The following is an 18,819-nucleotide window of genomic DNA, read 5'->3' as shown; positions in this document are numbered from 1 at the left end:
TTCACTTAAGCTCCTGGACAACGGCATTAACACAAGATGTCTCACTTGTGTTCAGATGGGATGCAGATGATAAACACCAGTGCCCTGGAAGAATCCCCATTCTCTGTGCCCCCACTGCAGGTCTCTACTGGCTAGTGCCCATGTAGAAAAACACCCTAAGGTTGTCATATCTGGAGGAAAGCCCATTGTGGGCACATATTTAGAGAAAATCCTAGCCTGGGGTCCCGTGGTACAGTGGAGGCTGGTCACTGAGCCAGGGCTGGGGTCCACTCTGCACGCCTGGCTCATAATGTGGCTACAGCTCAGGGCCTCTCCTCACTGCATCCAAGGACTCCCCCAGGAAGCGACACTTTTTTTTTTTTTTGAGACAGTCTCACTGCTTTGCCCAGGCTGGAGTGCAGTGGCAGGATCTCGGCTCACTGCAACCTCCACCTCCCAGGTTCAAGGGACTCTCCTGCCTCAGCCTCCCAAGTAGCTGGGATTACAGGTGCACACCACCACACCTGGCTAATTTTTGTATTTTTAGTAGAGATGGGTTTTGCCATGTTAACCAGGCTGGTCTCAAACTCCTGACCTCAGGTGATCTGCCTGCCTCAGCCTCCCAAAGTTGATGGGATTACAGGTGTAAGCCACCACACCCGGCCCCTTTCTTGGCTCTTAATACCAAATTGGAAGCAACCCTAGACCTTTCTTCCACTAATCTGTCACCAAGGCCTTCAGATTCCTGAATGTCCCTAACTTTCAGCTTCCTTCTCCCGACTCACCCTGCCTCCCTCCTGCCAGGCCCACTATGTATAAATACATCAACCCTCTCCTCTGTTCTTCTACAGATCACTGGTTTTGTGGTAATCACTGCCTCTGAGTACTCACATCAGATGACAGGGCCCAAGGTGAACTGTGTAAGATACAGAACGAAAATGTAAAAACCAGAAAACATAAAAGCATCACACTTCAAATAGAACATAAAGGTCCCTAGATTTTTAATCAAAATATTTTACAATTTTTGCTCTGCTAGCATGAGATCACCAACAAGAAAACCCAACAGGAATACATAAAAAACTTAACAAATTGACTTTAGTAAGTAAAAATTACAACATTCTTCTCCCAGCAATGAACAATTTCATTCTTTAAAAGTAAACGAGGCCTAAAACAAGACGGCACAGGAACAAGTAGTCAGATGGATTTAGGTGAACACTGTACAGAAGCTTTGAGGAAGTGCAAAGGACTGACCTCTAGGCCAGAACAAGATGGAAAACTACCAGGCCCGTCAGACACCAGCATGGACAAAACTCAGTTATACTGAATTCAGAGACAAAATTCAGTGACACTCTTCTATCACTTATTTACGGTTCTACACCATTTCACTGAGCAGACTTAGTTTTTTGTTTTGTTTTGTTTTACAAACCTTATAAACAGAGGGGATTAAAAAATGCAAACTAGGACTATGATGTTAAGACAACCACTAGCAGACAGCTGCGGACAGTTACTGGGTCTGAAGGTGAGGCTTCCCAGCTCAAACCGAGAAGTCATTGGGATAAACTCTGCCTCTTTCATCACCCATATCCTTAAAACAGGACAAGATGGGATGACCACACCAGGTAACATCACCGAGGTCTCAAAGTAGCAGCTAAAATGTGCCGGAACTCTTCACCCTGTCTAGGACCTATGTTCCACTCTCTCAGCAACAAAAGGATCTATTAACATGTTTTCTTAATAAGGCTTTAGTTTCTCCTCCAGCTGGACACAATGCTTCAAGTGGCCTTCACTACTCAGAAACCAATTCTACCTCTTTTGCTTTCTTCTTCTTCTTCTTCTTCTTGGTGGTATCACTGTCCTAGAAAGAAAGAGAATGGAAGCTTATAGATACCGTGGGATCCACTAACAAAGCTATCACTCTCCCAGACGGAAATCTGGTAAAGGTCCACAGTCAAGCAAGCCTTTTTTCAGGACCTGTAAGGATATTTTGGGTTAAATACTACATGTGACACAAAGTTCTGCGAACCTTTCAGTGACACCCTAGTGGTCTACTTTTGGAAGTAGAAACATTCAGATCACCATACACATCCTCTCCACCCCACCATCAATAGAGCTGTAAGTGTAAGTGGTAGATGCCGAGTACCTCTATCTGTCCATTCCACAGGGAGGGCAAAAGCAGTCCAGGAACATGGGGAAGCACTAAAGGCACTCAGTCGCATGCCACCCCCAGGCCACAGCTCCTCCAAGAAGAGTAACAAAGCTGGTACCACCTGGGTAATTCTTTCCCCATGGAGGGACTAAGCCAGCCCAAGGAACCTGAACATATCTCCACACACCCCATCTCCAGGCTCGGCCCCGCTCTCCAGACCAGCCTTGGCCTTCTTGTCCTTCTTACTCTTCTTCTTTTCCTTCTTGATCAACTGAGGAGCTGCTGGAGGGGTCTCGTCACTTTCACTCTCACTCTCTCGCTTCCGCTGAGATGAAAGCAATTGGTTAAGTGTTAGATATTGGGCAATAATGGACAAGAAAGGTTCAGTGAGTCAAAAGGTAGTGAGGCACCGAGAAAGATCCCAACTGAATCCAACAGGACGTTTTGTGACTACAAACCCGGACAGGGCTTTAGTTTACTGAGGATTTGAAGACAGTCTCATCCCCCAAATCCAAGAAGCCTTGAGGCAGGCAGAGAGGAGCAGCACAGCAGCAGCACGGGGCTTGGGGATGGAAAGGCCCAGAGAAGCTGTTTCTTTCACGACTGCAAGGACCTCTCACAGAAAGCAGGCAAAGCAGGAATTCACATCTGACAAGTCAGAAGCTCCTCCCACACAGCCTTGTGCAGGATACTCAGTACCGCCCCCCGTTTCTGAGTACAGACCTGTCATTCTGTGCGCTAATGCCAGCAGCAACATGGGGTGGAGTTGCCACCCCATGCTTGACTGACTCTTTCAACACCAGGTGGTGCCGAGTTAAAATGCAATTCTGTTCTCTGCTGAATTTCGTATGGCCTCGAGTATCCAACAGCCATGGCCTCTGATTTCAACACATGTGTCCTACCATTTGACCCAGGGCGGGGGCCAGAATGACACATACACACCAGCACCCATTCTATCCCTATGTTGCTGCCATAGCTGAGGTAGGAGTCGAGGCCGATCTGATTCCTGAGCCCACATTCCTCCTCCCAGCAGATACGACAGGGAATACAAATCAGAGGAGCCTGCAGAGCCCAAACAAGCACCCCAGGGTATAAGGCAGCATTACCTGTGTATGCACTACACCTCTGATGCCAGGGTATATGGCTAGACTGCAGACAGTCACAAAGTAAGACGAATGCCAGTGCCTCTTAGGATTATCTCCCTAAGCACATTCCAAACTGATTACAGCATGCCACTCACCTTCGCAGTTTTTGCTGCTTCGGCAACTACCTGCGGGGCTTTTACCACTTCAGCAACCACCTCTTTTTTGGCAGTCTCACTGAAAGAGAAGAGGTAGCAATAGGTCAAATTCACTGAATGGCTTTCCAGGGCAGTACTGATGTTATGTAGTGTTATCTGGCAAGTCTAAAACCACCATCAAAATACTGACGCTGGACAGAAGAACTCACCACTTACTGTTGCAGACTGACTCCCTCTAGAGTCCCACGAGCCAGACTAGAAAGGGATAACTGTCTGCCGTGCAGGCCCACACCCCTAACTGGCCTGGGCAGCCAAGACTTCATGGGAGCCAAAGAGCTGGTTCCTGTGGTCCTGCATTTAGCAAGTTTGCCCCAAACCAAGTGACTCCCCCTCCCCTGGGCTCTACAACCTCCGTGCTCACCTGTCCCTCACCTGTCGTCTATGTACTCCTGCATCCAAATGGCAAGTGGGCACTCTCTACCCTCCCATCCTCACCTGTTGTTGACGTACTCCTGCATCAAGGCAGCATGTGTGCTGTCTCTACCCACCCCTGGCTCTGAAACATCCTGCCCTCACCTGTAGTCAACATACTCCTGCTTCCAGGTGGCAGGCGTGCTCTCTGTGGGCTTCCCGTACTTGTCCAGAAGGCCCTGCTTGATCATCAGCTTCTTCTGACTTGCCTGGTGGAACATCAAGGTGTCAACATTAGAATGGTGTCAATGCGGAAGCGGGCATGGTGACTGCAAAGAATAGAACAAGGTTCCTCCCTGGTGTATTCTCAGCAGGGCCTCAAACTCCTCTCCAGAGCATTCAGAATTCACCCACTAACTCCAACACACACAGGACTTGTTGAAGGTCACAAAGCTTATTAGTGAGAGCCTCTGCAGACATATGTCCCCACCACAGCCACTCTACTCTTTTGCCTTTGCACATGCTGCTTGCTGCCTCCCACTGCCCTGAACTCTCCCCTCCCCTCTTCACTTCATCAACACCTAATCCACTCTTCACACTGGTGTGGCTTAACAGATGATCTCTTGCCCAGACTCCTTGAGCACTGTGGACACTCCAGGTGACAGCCACCTCTCTGCACTTCTTGGTAGCCACTAACATGAATGAAATTTGCCATTCCACTGTGTGATTACGTAAGTAATGCCCAACTGTTTCCCCTCATTAGACTGAAATCTCTAAGGCCCAAGACAGGGCCTGTTTCCACTCATCAACAATCCAGAGCCCAGCACAATACAAGCCTGTGGTGGTGAAATACACCAATAGCTGCCCAAGTATTCAACAATGCCAAACAAAAGAACCTGGCAGAGCACGCAACCCAGTACCACTTACCTTTGGACCTAAACCCCACTTCCGAGGGTAAGTGTCTCTCTCCATGATCACTCTCTTGATCTTTGCTACTATACCATGATCGCAGGTAGAGATGACTGCTGTGGTCATTAACGCAATAGCTACAGGCATTGAATAAAGAAAAGAATTATTTGAAGGGGGAAAGAATTGATAATTGATGAGCCCCAACTCTACTGTTGTATGCCACTTTTAAAACTCTGAGCTCTACTACTTTAACTGGGGTTTCCTTTGCTCAGGATATGCATATGGAAGAAATCCCCCATTATGAGAAGGAGGCTTCTGAAATGATGTTAAACTTCTCAAGTTAAAAAACACCTAACCAAAGCACCTAACGATACACATAACAGGCTTGCAGCTCAAGATATCTATAGGAATGGCATGCACACTCCCTTTGCGGCCACAGAACCTTTGAAGTTTTAAGGATTCCTTTTCTGCTGCTGTCCATAGGCCGTGGCTGGCCTGCCTGCTCACAGAGCTAAGGAATCCTGATGACATGCTTACTTCTGGTACATATTGGACCCATTAAATGAATAGCTCTAAGGTTCATTCGCTAAGAGGGTGCAGAGCATTTAAAGTCTTAAGAGACAATCCAACAGTAGCTAAGCTTTCACGAGTTAAAAAACACTGGTACTTTACATGGAACCACAAAAGACTCAAACTAGCCAAAGTGATCCTAAGCAAAAAGAACAAACCTAGAGGAATCACATTACCTCACTTCACATTATACTATAGAGCTACAGTAACCACAATAGTATGGTACTGGCATAAAAACAGGCACATAAACCAATGGAACAGAATAGGGAACCCAGAAACAAATCCACACAGCCACATTGAACTCATTTTTGACAAAGGTACCAAGAACATACACTGGGTAAAAACCAGTCTCTTCAATAAATGGTGCTGGGAAAACTAGATATCCATATGCATAAGAACGGGACAAAATATCCGCAAACTACCCATCTGACAAGGGATTTATAACCAGAATATATAACGAACTCGGTGCTATAGGAAAAAAATCTAATAATCCAATCAAAAAACAGGCAAAATATTTGAATAGACACTTCTCAAAAGAAGATAAATAAATGGCAAACAGGCATATGAAAAGGTGCTCAACGCTGATCACCAGAGAAATGCAAATCAAAACTACAATGAAATATCATTTCACTCCAGTTAAAATGGTTTATATCCAAAAGACAGACAATGACAAATGCTGGAAAGGATGTGAAGAAAAGGGAACCTTTGTACATTGTTGGTGGGAAGGTAAATTGATACAACCACTATGGAGAACAGTTAGGAGGTTCCTCGAAAAACTAAACTGAGCTACCATAGGATCCAGCAATCCCACTGCTGGGTATATACCCCAAATAAAGGAAATTAGTGTTATCAAAGAGATCACAATAGCCAAGATTTGGAAGCAACCGAGGTGCCCATCAACAGATAAATGGATAAAGAAAATGTGGTACATATACACGATGGAATACTATTTAGCCTTAAAAAAAAATGAGATCCTGTCATTTCCAACAACATGGATGGAACTGAAGATCATGTTAAGTGTAATCAGTCAGGCATAGAAAGACAAACATTGCATGTTCTCACTTATTTGTGGGAGCTAAGAATCGAAACAATTGAACTCATGGACAGAGAAGAGTAAAAGAATGGTTACCAGAGACTGGGAGGGTAGTTGGAGGCTGGCAGGGAGGTAGGGATGGTTAATGGGTACAAAAAAAAAATAAAGGCAGATCCCCTGAGGTCAGGAGTTCAAGACCAGCCTGACCAACATGGCAAAACCCCATTTCTACTAAAAATACAAAAAATTAGCCAAGTGTCATGGTGTGCACCTGTAATCCTAGCTACTCGGAAGGCTGAGTCACGAGAATTGCTTGAACCTGGGAAGCAGAGGTTGCAGCGAGCCAAAGTCACGTCACTGCACTCCAGCCTGGGCGAAAGAGCAAGACTCTTGTCTTCTTAAAAAGCAAAAACAAAAACAAAACACCAAAAACAAAAAAATCAAATGAATGAACAAGACGAGTAAGACCTACTATTTGATAGCCTCCTATTTGATAGATTATAGTCACAGGGTGACATCCCCTCTTACCCATGCAGATTGCTTCTCCTTTGGTGGTGATAACCACAATCTCCTGATTGACCTCAATGCCATCCTCATATCGAAGAACACCTGGAAGCATGATCTTGGCCCCATAGCAGATAGCATTTACCTGCAGAGATGGCACCATGTGTGAGGGCCCAGCTGCTGCCTTCCACCCCACTCCCACACCAGAGTAAAGGAAGACAACAAGGGGGTGGGGTCTGACACCATGAAACAGGGATGGCACTGATGGCCCACTAGCTGCAAGGGGCATGAAGGGACTCAGAAGAGCAACAGCCACCTCACTGTGCAGGGCACCACTCTCTGCACTTTACACACATGACTTAAAAGTCGTAAAGAAGACTTTCAGGTTTTCAGGTTCTAGAGACTCACAGGTATTTTCATTTTATTTTTTTATTTTTTGTTTTCCGGCAGAACCTCCCTCTGTCGTCCAGGGTGGAGTGCAGTGGCACGTTCTCAGCTCACTGCAACCTCCACCTACGGAGTTCAAGTGATTCTCGTGCCTCAGCCTCCCCAGTAGCTGGGATTACAGGCATGCGCCACCACGCCCAGCTAATTTTTGTATTTTTAATAGAGACAGGGTTTCACCATATTGCCCAGGCTGGTCTCAAACTCCTGAGCTCAAGCAATTTGCCTGGCCTGGCCTCCCAAAGTGCTGGGATTACAAGTGTGAGTCACTGCACCTGGTCGGTATTTTCATTTTAAACATAAAAATAGCCTTGGCATTCCTTAATTGCTCCTCTCTCCTCCTTATCAGGAGAAAGAATAGATTTACTAGAGATCCAGGCAATAACAGGCTCCTAAAGAACTTGAAAACAAGATTACTGAGGCCTGTTGAACCAATCACACAAAAGTCTTGGTGCAGAATTTACAGATCAGTAGGTACAACCTAAGGCTTCCTCTCCAGAAGTTCAATGGTGCCCAAGGCACCCATCTGCCTCATGCCATCTCCACTCACCTAGATCTCTTTTGCTGATCACATTTGACCCTCCCTTTACATTCACCCAGAAGCCAATGGTTTGATAAGGAGAGGTTATCACATTTATGTTGTCCACTGTTTTGTGACTGAGTTTTTTCAACTATTATGGTACCATCTTTCAGTATTTATTACAGCGTATACACATACAAAATATGCAAACATCTGTACAAGATTTGAATATAAATAATTACCAACTACAAACATTTTAAATATCCAGAAATTTTTATCCCTCAAGTTAGAGAAAAGAGAGTATGCTTTAATTTATAAAAGGCCAACTCTCTGATCATCATAAAAACACAGCTCACAGCCTTGATCTCCTGGGCTCAAGCGATTCTCCCACTTCAGCCTCCCAAGTAGATGGGAATATAGACATGTGCCACTACACCTGGCTATTTTTTATTTTTGTGACGACAGGGTCTTACTATGTTGCTCAGGCTGGTCTCAAACTCCTACCTGGGCTCAAGTGATCCTCTTGTCTTAGCCTGCCAAAGTGCTGGGATTACAGGCATCAGCCACTGTGCCCAGCCTAATGTGCCTTATTTTTAAGTATTCCTACCATTAAACTTTTACTTTAAATTAGTATACTTGGTTTGGACTTGAAAAAATAAATAAATAAAACCCAAGGAAAACAATAAAAAGAGCAAGCCTCATCTTTGGAGTATGTTCTGTCCAAATATAAACTCCTAACCCGGAACTTACTGCACTGTCTTTCATAACCAGCCGTTTATGAGATGTCAACAACTTTTCCAAAGGGTAAACAACTCGCCGCAGGTAACTCTCATCCTTGTGGTTATCATACAGCCACTGAGCATCAAGCACATCGTGCATTGTCACCATGTGGTCCTGAAAAGCAGCCATGTATGAAAATAATTCAGTTTATTTGCATCTTGGCCCATCAGATCCCAAACTTCCTAAAACTGAATGTAACTTGTCTACTAGTCCAAGCTCATTATGTCTTCAGCCTCTTCAGTCCTGGCTCTTCCAGGCATCTTTAACCACTGAAGTATTAGATCCCAAGCAGGCATTTTTGTAGGCTGGGAGGCAAATGAATAGAATAATACTTCCTACCCAATCATCTCCCTTAGTCCATTTTAATGTCCCAAAGTTTAATTAACAGAACAGGGAAGCTGCCCTGGACTGAACTCAACACTTTGGAAAGCGCCTTTCCCACAACATGAAGCAAGTGGAGTGCCACCAAAGGCTGGGAGATGTTAAGAACAAGCTCTAAAACTTCTAGCCCCGTAACACATACCTTTTCACTCATGACTCCAGAACGAACCCTCCGAAGCTCCTGCATCTGACCACCAACTCCCAATAACAAACCAAGGTGCACACATAATGTCCGAATGTAGGTGCCAGCCTCACAACTCACCCAAAAGATTCCTAAGATATACACACAAAAGAAAAGCAGCACCTACTATAAATACATCACTGGTTGAGAAATGGTTATCCTTCATCTGAGCCATCAAGACTAGAGGTGACAGACAGAGGGCATGACTAACACAATATGCCAAGGGCAACCACTTCTTAAAATATAAGCATTTGCTGTATTTAAAGATCTGTAATTCTGATATTAACAGAATTTTTAACACTTAGTTGCAGGTATATTCCGCATGGTATGTTTCATGGATGGGCGGAAAATAGGCATTGTCTTAAATTTACTTCTGACAACTTAATCTGACCCAGCCCTGCTAAGTATTGCTATGTTTAAAAGAAAAGTACAATCCAACTGTTTATTGTTGCTTTTTGCCATTTGGTAGCATTTTACACATAGGCTTCAATCTGGAGAATACTCTGGATTCAACAGAAAAACCTTTTAAATGATGTTTTGTACAACAGAAACTTCTAAGCAGTCAAAATTGCAACAAGTAAAAAACACATGCAAAACATACTTTGGTGAAAACACCTTTGAACAAAGCACCGAACTACACAAATGCAGAATGAAAATATTTCAATTCCAGCAGAAGCAGTCATCATAAAAAGTGCAAAAGCCATCTCACTTTACTAGGCACTGTTCACTTTTTAACAAAAGATAATAAAAACTATTGCCCACAGACAATATCCCAGCTGTAGCGCAGGTTTCAGAAAGTCTTCAACTTCAAGGGCATCTACTTTTAACAAGAGAACAGAATCCTGAAGAATGTGTTCATACCCACTCACAGACCTAATGACCCACCTAATCTTCTTTCAGGATCGTATTCAATCATTTTGCTCTCGTAGATGGTCCTCACTCGGAGCTGCCTCTTTACTGCAGCAATAAGTGGGGGTCGCTGGAATAGGGCACCTGTCAGAGTTTCTAGGGCCTAAGAACAAACACAAAGCAAAACAAACACCCTCATCAGAATGTAAATGTGCAGTCACTGGTCCAGGCTGGCTGTGGCAGCTGACTGAAAAGGGCACAAAAGGAGTCAGCCAGGACAGCTAACTCATCTCCAGATGTTTAGGGGCTCAGAGATCCAAATCAACAAAGGGTGTCCTCCCTACAATTGCAGACTTACCCTAGAAAGCTGGGTCCCCCCTTCAATAGCATTGTGCAGCCGGACAATCCCCACATACTCTTTGCCTGAAAAATGACAAGAGTAGTCAGGTTTGGCCACTGAGTTTTCTGTTTTTCATATTTCTTATATGCTCAGTCACTCCCATTTTGCACAACAGGAAAAGCAGGCAGTTTGACCTTGTGTTTCTATAAAATCTGCATGAAGACAGATTTCATGGTGATGATGTAGGAAAGAATGAAGATACTCTCTCACTGGGAATTCAATGTACTGACAGGGACAGTTGGGAGTACCCAGTGTAGAACCTGCCTGGAAAAAGCCTTGCAAGATAAGCAGGCTTTTCTCAGATAAAAATGAAGGAAGGATACTTTAGGCAGAAGCAGTGGCACAGAGTGAGAAGCCTAGAGTGACAAGCTGAGAGCTGAACCTGGACAGAGTTCTGCCTCCAGGCTACAAATGGATCCCGTCAGCTTGATGAATACATGCTTAGTATGTGGAATTCCAAAAAGGGTGGACCACCAAGATCTGGCAGGGGACAGAAGGTACACAGAAACCAAAACAGTATCTCTGCTTTAGGATTTTTTTCTTCCCTAACGAAGAAATAGTTTCCAGCAGACAAAACATAGAAGGGAAATACAGAAAGCTTTCCACTCTAGCCAGTCCTTCCCTCCCTCTCCCAAATACCTGCACTCTGTTGTGACTTCACCAAGCGAGTGGCTCGTTCTATGCACACGATTAAACAACCAGTCACCTTGGGATCCAGAGTACCACTGTGCCCTGTCTTCTCCACCCTAAGTATCCGTCGAATCCAGGCTACCACCTCATGGGAAGAGGGGTTAGAGGGCTTGTCAAGATTAATGAAACCTGTCCTAGAATGAAAAAAAAAAAATTAATGTATAACCCACTCCTGTGCGCCAATGAAACAACAGATCTAGAGTTAAAAGAAAAAGAATTCACTGTGGGTACAGGTTATATATTCAAGACAAAGCTATTCTGGCATGTCACTGCCTTCTTGAATAGCTGGTGTGAAAGCATTTTCAAAAGAAAGTAAGTTTGCACAGTGCCTCCTCCCAACACTTACCTGATATAGTCCCCAATCTCTCTCTTCAGAGGATTTGAACCACATGCAAGAGGTGTATAGTGTGTTGTCCTTACATTCAGCTTATCAAAATTCTACAAAGCAACAACACAACACAAAACAAAATACCATGTCGTGAGCACATGTAAAAAAAGAGTCAGTACCACTATGTGGCCCACAAACTGGCATAGGTCTGCAGGATGGACTAAGTACAAAAACTGAGAACTGTTTACAAACTTAGCAATTTAACATTGTGGGGACATTTATTCTACAACAGTGTCAAGTGCACTGCAAATTTTTTTAAAAACTTGGTTCTTCATTTCAGATACCTTAAGGAATCCTGCTTTAAACTGTATCAGTGGGCATTTCCTAAAGTCAAGGATGCCAGCAGTAAGCATTCTCAATCAATTGCTTAACACTTGGAAATAACATAAGAGCAGGCATTCACCTGATGCACGATTTTAACCACATACCTTTAGCAGAAGGGGCCACTGAGACGTGTCCAACTTAGCAACTTTGGATTCGGGTTTGATAAGAAATTCTTCAGCGTGTTGTATTTCCTTCGACAGGACAGAAATATAACCTATTAAACTTCCCACCCGATTTTGAACAATTCCATTACTGCCACGGAAATGTATGCCTTTTAAATAGAAAATAAGGCTTCCTATGTATTTTCACTGGGACCTCCAAGGGAAAGAGAGAGAAGAAATGAACCAGGAGTACAGAGGGGAAGTGAAATGCCACTAAGATAGGTCCAAACATTTAAAGAGAAAGGGGGATGGTGGGTCTGTGGGTGGCATAAAGAAGAGAAATTCAGAGAGAGCAGTTGGTTAAGGCCGGCACCACTTAGTAAGCTATGCCTGAAGGACACTTGGACTGTCTGGGGCTCTCATTTCAATGCTTTTTCAAATCTACACAATGACCACCAATGCTGGCCCATTCCTTGGAAATCTTTAAAAACACCTCTTTTAGTTTGTTATTTAAGTAAACCTTTTTAGTCAAAGTGAAGTCAAACACATTACTACTCACAGCTACATCTTCTTCTGGCAATGACTTCCGCTCCTTTTTCTTCTTATGTTTCTTTGGCAAAATAATTACTAAAAAAACAAACACAGGATTCGGGAATTTTCCCCAAGAATAAATGAAACAAGAGTTTAAAATAAAGACCGAAATTAGGTCAGGTAGGAAATGTATTTTAGGTCTACGATTACAGTTACATGTCACATAATGTTTTGCAAGGACAGACTGCGTATGTGATGGTGGCCCCTATAAGATTATAACAGAGCTGAAAAATTCCTATCTCCTAGTGATGTCTTGATGATCCCGACCCTGTGTAGGTCAAGGCTACTGTGTGTGTTGTGTGTATTTGTGCCTTAGTTAACAAAAAAAAAAATTTTTTTTAAGAAAAAAATTAAAAATTTTTTAAATAGAAAACTTATAAGGATATAAACAGAGAAAATATTTATGTACAGCTGAATAATGTTTGTTTTAAGGTAAGTACTATTACAATAGTCGAAGTAAAAAGTTTATGAAGTTACAGTAAGCTAAGGTTGATTTATTCTGAAGAAAAATATATTTTTATAAATTTAGTGTAGCCTAGGTATACAGATTACAAAGTCTTCAGTAGTCTTCAGTCTGAGGCCTTCACATTCAGTCACCGACTCAGCCAGGGCAACTTCCAGCCCAGCAAGCTCTATTCATGGTAAGGGCCCTCCGGTGCACCACTTATAACCTTGTGTACTCTCTCTCTCTCTCTCTCTCTATATATATATATTTATATATATATATTTTTTTTTTGAGTGGGGGGACCCTCTTTCCCCAGGCTCGGTCTCCCGGTTCTTAAGCAATTCTCCTGCCTCAGCCTCCCAAGTAGCTGGGATTACAGGCGTGTACCACCACGCCCACCTAATTTTTTTGTATTTTTAGTAGAGACGGGGTTTCACCATGTTAGCCAGGCTGGTCTTGAACTCCTGACCCCAGGTGATCCGCCCGCCTGGGCTTGCCAAAGTGCTGGGATTACAGGCCTGAGCCACCGCGCCCGGCCCTGTGCTACATTTTCACTGTCCTTTTTCTGCTTAGACATGTTTAAATACACAAACTCTCGATGCTGTGTTCCAACTGCCTACAGCATTCCGCACAGTACAATGCTGTCCAGGTTTGTAGCCTAGGAGCCATACGCTACACCATATACATACAGCCCAGGTGTGTAGTAGCCTATGCCATCAAGGTTTGTGTAAGAGTCCTCTGATGTTCATACAATGATGAAATCGCCTAACGACCCATTTCTCAGAACGTATATCCGTAGGTAAGCGAGAAAACAAAGTGTGTAAGGCCAAATATATGGGTCGCATGGCTGGGTAACTGACTGCAGGCTACTGCACGTGTCTGCTTCCCTTCCGGTTCACCACGTGGCTATGGCAGGGCTTAAATACCCAACAGAAGCACTCAGGCAGCGGGCCGGAAAGTTCCACAAGCGACCACTCGACTGTCCCCACGGGCTTGTGGCCTCTAGAACTTTCTTGCAACTTGGAGCTCTATCCCTGCTCCGAGGTCCCTCGGCTCCTTTTCTTCTCGGCCCGTTTCCACTACCCTTGCCCCCCTAGTCGCATGGAGCTGTAACGGCGGCGTCCGCGCTGGCAGCAGCACAGACACTGCCACGTCCCCCGCCACCACAGGGTGGGCAGCACGGCAGAGGTCCTTCGACGGCGACCCGGACCCCAGAGAGGTGAGAGAGCCGAGCCCCATCATACTAAGTCACCACGAGGGGCTTCCACTCTCGCGCCCTTGCCATGGAGCCAGTACCCAGCGACAAGGCCGGCTTAAGGCCTGGCGGAGAAGAGGCCGACACGCCGGCGGGAACCAGAAGGAGGCGTGCGCGGGCCCCGATACCATCCCCCCACCCCCAGCTCCCCGAGTCGCCCGGAGTTAGCACGGCCCGGACGCCTGCAGCCCTTACCTTCCGCATCCGCCATGTTATCCTGCACCGCGTGCGTGCAGCCCGGACCACAGCTGAGAGACCGACCGCAGACTCCCGCCGCCTCGGTCCCGTCAGGCCGCGCTGCTAGGACCCACCCACCCGCGCACCGCCCTGTGCGTGCCTTGCCGCGGGGCGGGAGGGGGCGGGGTCATCCCGGGGGCGGAATCCGAGGCGCGCGCTGGTAGTCCGCGCAATGCGATTTGCTGGCTTGGCCAGTACGGAGGGCGCGACCGCGCGTGCGCATCGAGCCTCAACCAGCCCGGTTGGCCCAGGCTGGAAGCGCAACTGCCGCCCGCCCCGGCAGCCTGGAGTCTGTGGGCGTGGCCTCAGCTGTAACTGGTTCACCTCCGGTTTTAGCTCCGCGCCTGCGCCTGGGCTCACGGCTGAACGCTCCGTAAACAGTACCTCTTTCTTTGCTTTCTCACACCGACCCTTTCAGGTTGGTGTTGGATCAGTCCTGATTAATAAGTGAACATGTTAAAGCTCGGAGAGGTTGAAAGCCCTTTGCTGCTTGCAGTTCCCATCCAGCTAGAGCAGATGGCCAATAGGAGTAGAGTGCGTGCTGCATGTTGACTTTTAAATTTTCCAGCAGCAACATGAAAGAAGAGTAAAAAGAAAAAGGTGAAAATGATTTTTATAATGAATTTTTTTAACCCAGCGTATCCGAAATATCATTTCCACATATAGGCAAAACACAACAGTATGAATAGGATATTTTACATTTTTTTTTTTGTCCCCTCACGAAGACTTTCCGGAGTGTGCGTTTATGCTCACAGCACACCTCAATTCGAACTCCACGACCGGGCTTCACGCCAAACAGCAGAGACAAAGCATTGGCACTAAATCTCATAGAAACAGGATGAGCCTGGGTATCATGATAGGCAGCAGGGCTGGAAGCTGGAACCAAACTGATTTCTCCCCAGGGATCTTTGATGGTGTCTAATTGATCACAGTGTCCTGTAGTAAGCCATCATGATCTGTATAACCCCGGTAACTCTAGGTCTGGCTAAAGGCATCCTGCCTTGAATCACCACAATGGAAAATCATAGCGCCTCATCTAATTCCCAGATCTGGTCAGTCCACAGGCCAGAGCCTGTGAGGTGAACCTGTAAAGGTGAGGCCAGGCATATGTAACGCTACAAGTGTGTACTTTAAGCCTGCCTCCTGCCTTCTCCTGGGACCCATGGCCATTTCCTAGGGGCTTGCACTAGCCTGTGTTAATCGCTGGGGAAGTAGAATGTCACTGTGGTCCAATGGTCAGAAGTGGAGTCAGCCCACGTCCCTTTCACTATCAGCCACCCTGTGGCTCTCTCCCCAGTTCTTGAATCCGTACTTGTAATAAACAGTAAATTGGTAGCTGAAAAAATTCCCACAGGGGCTTCCTGACTCAAGGACTGAGGGTGATAATGGAAGGAAAGATCAAAGGAAGCCTCTGGCACATTATCATAATTGATTCCCTGGAAACTGATTTTATAATCTCACTGTACCCCAAGACATCATGCAGAGCGGACCTGATGCTTAGGAAGTAGCAAATATTTCACCACAGGGTGAGAGATAAGCCCCTTGAAAATTCAGGGAGGTGACACCTCAGTGAGCTTCCTGGGCATCCAGTGGGCTGAGGCATGTTGAGACAGTCCCTCCAAAGAGAAAGACAAGTTGCCTTACTTGGAACCCTCTGCTTACTAAACAAGAAGCATGACACTCAGTGGGCCATTTTCTGGAGATGGCATATCCCATTAGGATGCTACACAGAGCCTTTTCCAAGCTTTAGTAAGAGACTCACAGTTCAGCCCTCTGGAATTTGAAATAAACTTAAAGCTAAAACCTCCACACACAAAAAATAATAATATGCCAGGAGGAAAAGCTCCTGGCTTACTGTGATTATTTACTGAAACGGAATGACTGTGATACACGTGGTCTTAAGACCTGAGCTGCCCATGATAAACTGGGTGTTGTCTGACCAAACCATAAAGTTGGGCATGTGAAGCAGCACTCCATCCTCAAATACAATGATGCAGCCACTTTAGAAAATGGTCTGGTAATTCCTTGAAAGGTTAAACATAGAGTTACCATATGACTCACCAATTCTACTCCTAGGTATAGACCCAAGAGAATTGAAAATGGATTTTTAGACAGATGGTTCTACACATATGTTCATAGCAGAACTATTCACAATAGCCAAAAGGTAGAAACAACCAAAATGAACAGATGAACAAAATGTGGTCTATTCATACAATGGAATATTATTAGCCATACAAAGGGATGTAGTACTGATCCATGCTACAACATGGATACAACATTGAAAACATTATGCTTAGTGAAAGAAGCCATACACCAAAGGCCACATTTTGTATGATTCCATTTATAGGAAATATCCAGACTAGGCAAATCTAGAGACAAAAAGCAGATTAGTGGTAGCCTTGGCCTAGGAATTTAGGGGAACATGGGGAATGACTGCTAATGGGCACAGGGTTTCTTTTTGAGGTGATAAAAAAGGTTCTAAAATTACATTTTGGTGATGATTGCACAAGATTTCAAGAATTGTGGGATAGGATGGCCACTCATGACTGTTTGGGATCATTTAAATGACAGCCAAATTCCTCGAATTTTTGGTTTGGGTCACAGACAGAAATGCAGGGAATTTCTGTAACAATGCTTAAGGAAGTACTTATCTTTTACAGGCACAAGAATAAAACAACTAAAAACCAAACTTTAAAATTTTGACCCATCACCTTTCCAAATTACAAAACTCAGTGAATTCACAGCCTTCTCAGTTCCCTTAGTAAAGGTTGGGGCCATGATCAGAAAAGCATAGAACACTGGGATTGGAAATGGGAGTAAATTGGAGAATTGGGAGTCCCCAGAATCCCCAACTCTTACTGAGCCTCCATTGTTAAACAACCCCCACGTTTATCTGATTGCAGGTTCCCTTACTCTCTCCTGAGGGAATTAGCAGGGAAGCAAAAGCACTTCCCTCCTACTCTCCCACCCCAACGTCTCCAGGCCTGTGACTAGAGTTAACCTCTACATTGCCTCAACTGAACAATTTAAGTCATGCAGCAGGACAAAGCTTGCATATGAAAACAGTAGTAGGAGTTTGCAAACATGTACCAGGAAATAGGTAATATTTATGTAAATAATATGTGAAGGTTCTTGACCCAAAAAGGGAGATCATTTTAAATCGGGCTGAATTCTTGGTATAGATGCTGGAATACAGGTTCATGTGGAGGTGATGCCTGGACCAAGAAGCCTATCCCAGAACTTTAACTGCAATGGACGATGGAGTTCAGGTGAGAACGTACAAGGATTGAAGGAGGTGTTTCGCTAATAAATGCTGTAAGCTACCAGATTCCCATGCCAGCTTATTTTCACCACATTGTTTTCACTACATCTAGCAGATAACCAAAACAAAACTCTTGCATTTGTCTGAATGCAAGATTCATGGAAGACTTTGCTTCTAGTACCAAATCTTGTGCCAGAAATGTTTTGTTTGGAAGTAAAAGAAACAGACTGTTAGTATTGGAAGGGTATTATAGACTGTGGGACTCAATAAAGAACAGGTTTAAAGAGTGGGGTGAGTGAACATTTAGGGTAGGCCTCAAAATTGTTTATGTCTCATCTCTCACCTTCACAGCACCACACCACACCAAGTTATACGATTAAATAAGACTTTAGTGGATGTTTGCAGAAGTAAAAACAGAAAATCAAATGTAAAGAAGGGAATGTAAAACAATAGCTCTAAATATTTTTTTGTACTCTAAGAGAAAAGCCCCTAACAATGCCCAGCATGGATGCTCTTTAGTTCCCAGCCTGCTCTCTTGCCCTCAGGTCCTGTAGGGTTATATTGCTTCTACAATGTTTCACTAGGTCATGTGTGGTAAGCACTGTTAGTTGGCTGCCTAACAGCTATCCCTTTCCCCTTCTTTCTCCATAAAAGAGCCCCAGTTTTGGCCAGGACAGCACTGTGCCCAGCAGCGGGGGATGTATCACAGTCGCTCTAAGCCAATCAGATCCTTTGTCACATCATTTACTGGCCTCTCTTGCAGTTCGGGTGGCCATGTGGCATAGTGCTGGCCAACGAGTTGTAACTGGAAGTCAGCTGGAGAGGGGAGGATTGGGTAATGGCACGAGGAGCCAGAAGTGGCCAAGTGGCTCTGTTTCCAGGTTAGTGGCGTGATTCTCATAAGTGGAAGCATGTTTTTCTTGGGTACTAGAATCTAAACCAGCCAGGTACAAAGTCATGAGGTTGAGAAGCAAAAATTCTGAAGGCAGATTATTCAGCATATCTGTGAGATATGCCATTCCCCACCTCAACTCTGTTTTCCAGACCTCTTATATTCTGACCATGAGAAAAACTGCACCATTTAATGGTTTCTAGTTCAGCGTATGGCCCAGATCCTCACAAGAGTGTTGTGTCCCAGCTAGCAACACAGCAGAATCTTCAACAGGCCACTTTATCATT

At 44.9% G+C, this 18,819-nt stretch overlaps 1 protein-coding gene and 2 non-coding genes across 4 annotated transcripts; all 3 read right to left on the bottom strand.

Moving 5' to 3' along the window:
• Positions 1–950: 950 nt before the first annotated feature.
• On the bottom strand, positions 951–14,576 carry DKC1 (dyskerin pseudouridine synthase 1). 2 transcript variants are annotated; one of them, NM_001168809.1, is made up of 15 exons: positions 14,337–14,352; positions 12,410–12,477; positions 11,854–11,940; positions 11,384–11,475; positions 10,987–11,171; positions 10,306–10,370; positions 9,984–10,110; positions 9,060–9,190; positions 8,507–8,650; positions 6,817–6,937; positions 4,704–4,822; positions 3,942–4,045; positions 3,366–3,444; positions 2,313–2,450; positions 1,766–1,834 (listed from the first exon to the last, which is right to left on the bottom strand). In NM_001168809.1, the coding sequence occupies exons 1-15, from the start codon at positions 14,350–14,352 to the stop codon at positions 1,766–1,768; spliced, it is 1,545 nt and encodes a 514-aa protein (NP_001162280.1). The 2 variants fall into 2 exon arrangements, with proteins under 2 accessions (XP_021788094.1, NP_001162280.1); XM_021932402.1 differs by lacking the exons at positions 6,817–6,937; positions 8,507–8,650; positions 9,060–9,190 and having other exon boundaries at positions 951–1,834; positions 14,337–14,576.
• LOC116272255 lies at positions 3,516–3,644 on the bottom strand. The gene has a single exon (XR_004180974.1). It is a non-coding gene; the product is annotated as a small nucleolar RNA SNORA56 (small nucleolar RNA).
• LOC116272249 lies at positions 8,833–8,964 on the bottom strand. The gene has a single exon (XR_004180969.1). It is a non-coding gene; the product is annotated as a small nucleolar RNA SNORA36 family (small nucleolar RNA).
• Positions 14,577–18,819: the final 4,243 nt, after the last annotated feature.

Source organism: Papio anubis, chromosome X (assembly GCF_008728515.1).
Source record: "Papio anubis isolate 15944 chromosome X, Panubis1.0, whole genome shotgun sequence".
Taxonomy (NCBI): domain Eukaryota; kingdom Metazoa; phylum Chordata; class Mammalia; order Primates; family Cercopithecidae; genus Papio; species Papio anubis.
The sequence above is the reverse complement of the archived record's forward strand: the minus strand, read 5'-3'. Positions and strand labels throughout refer to the sequence as shown.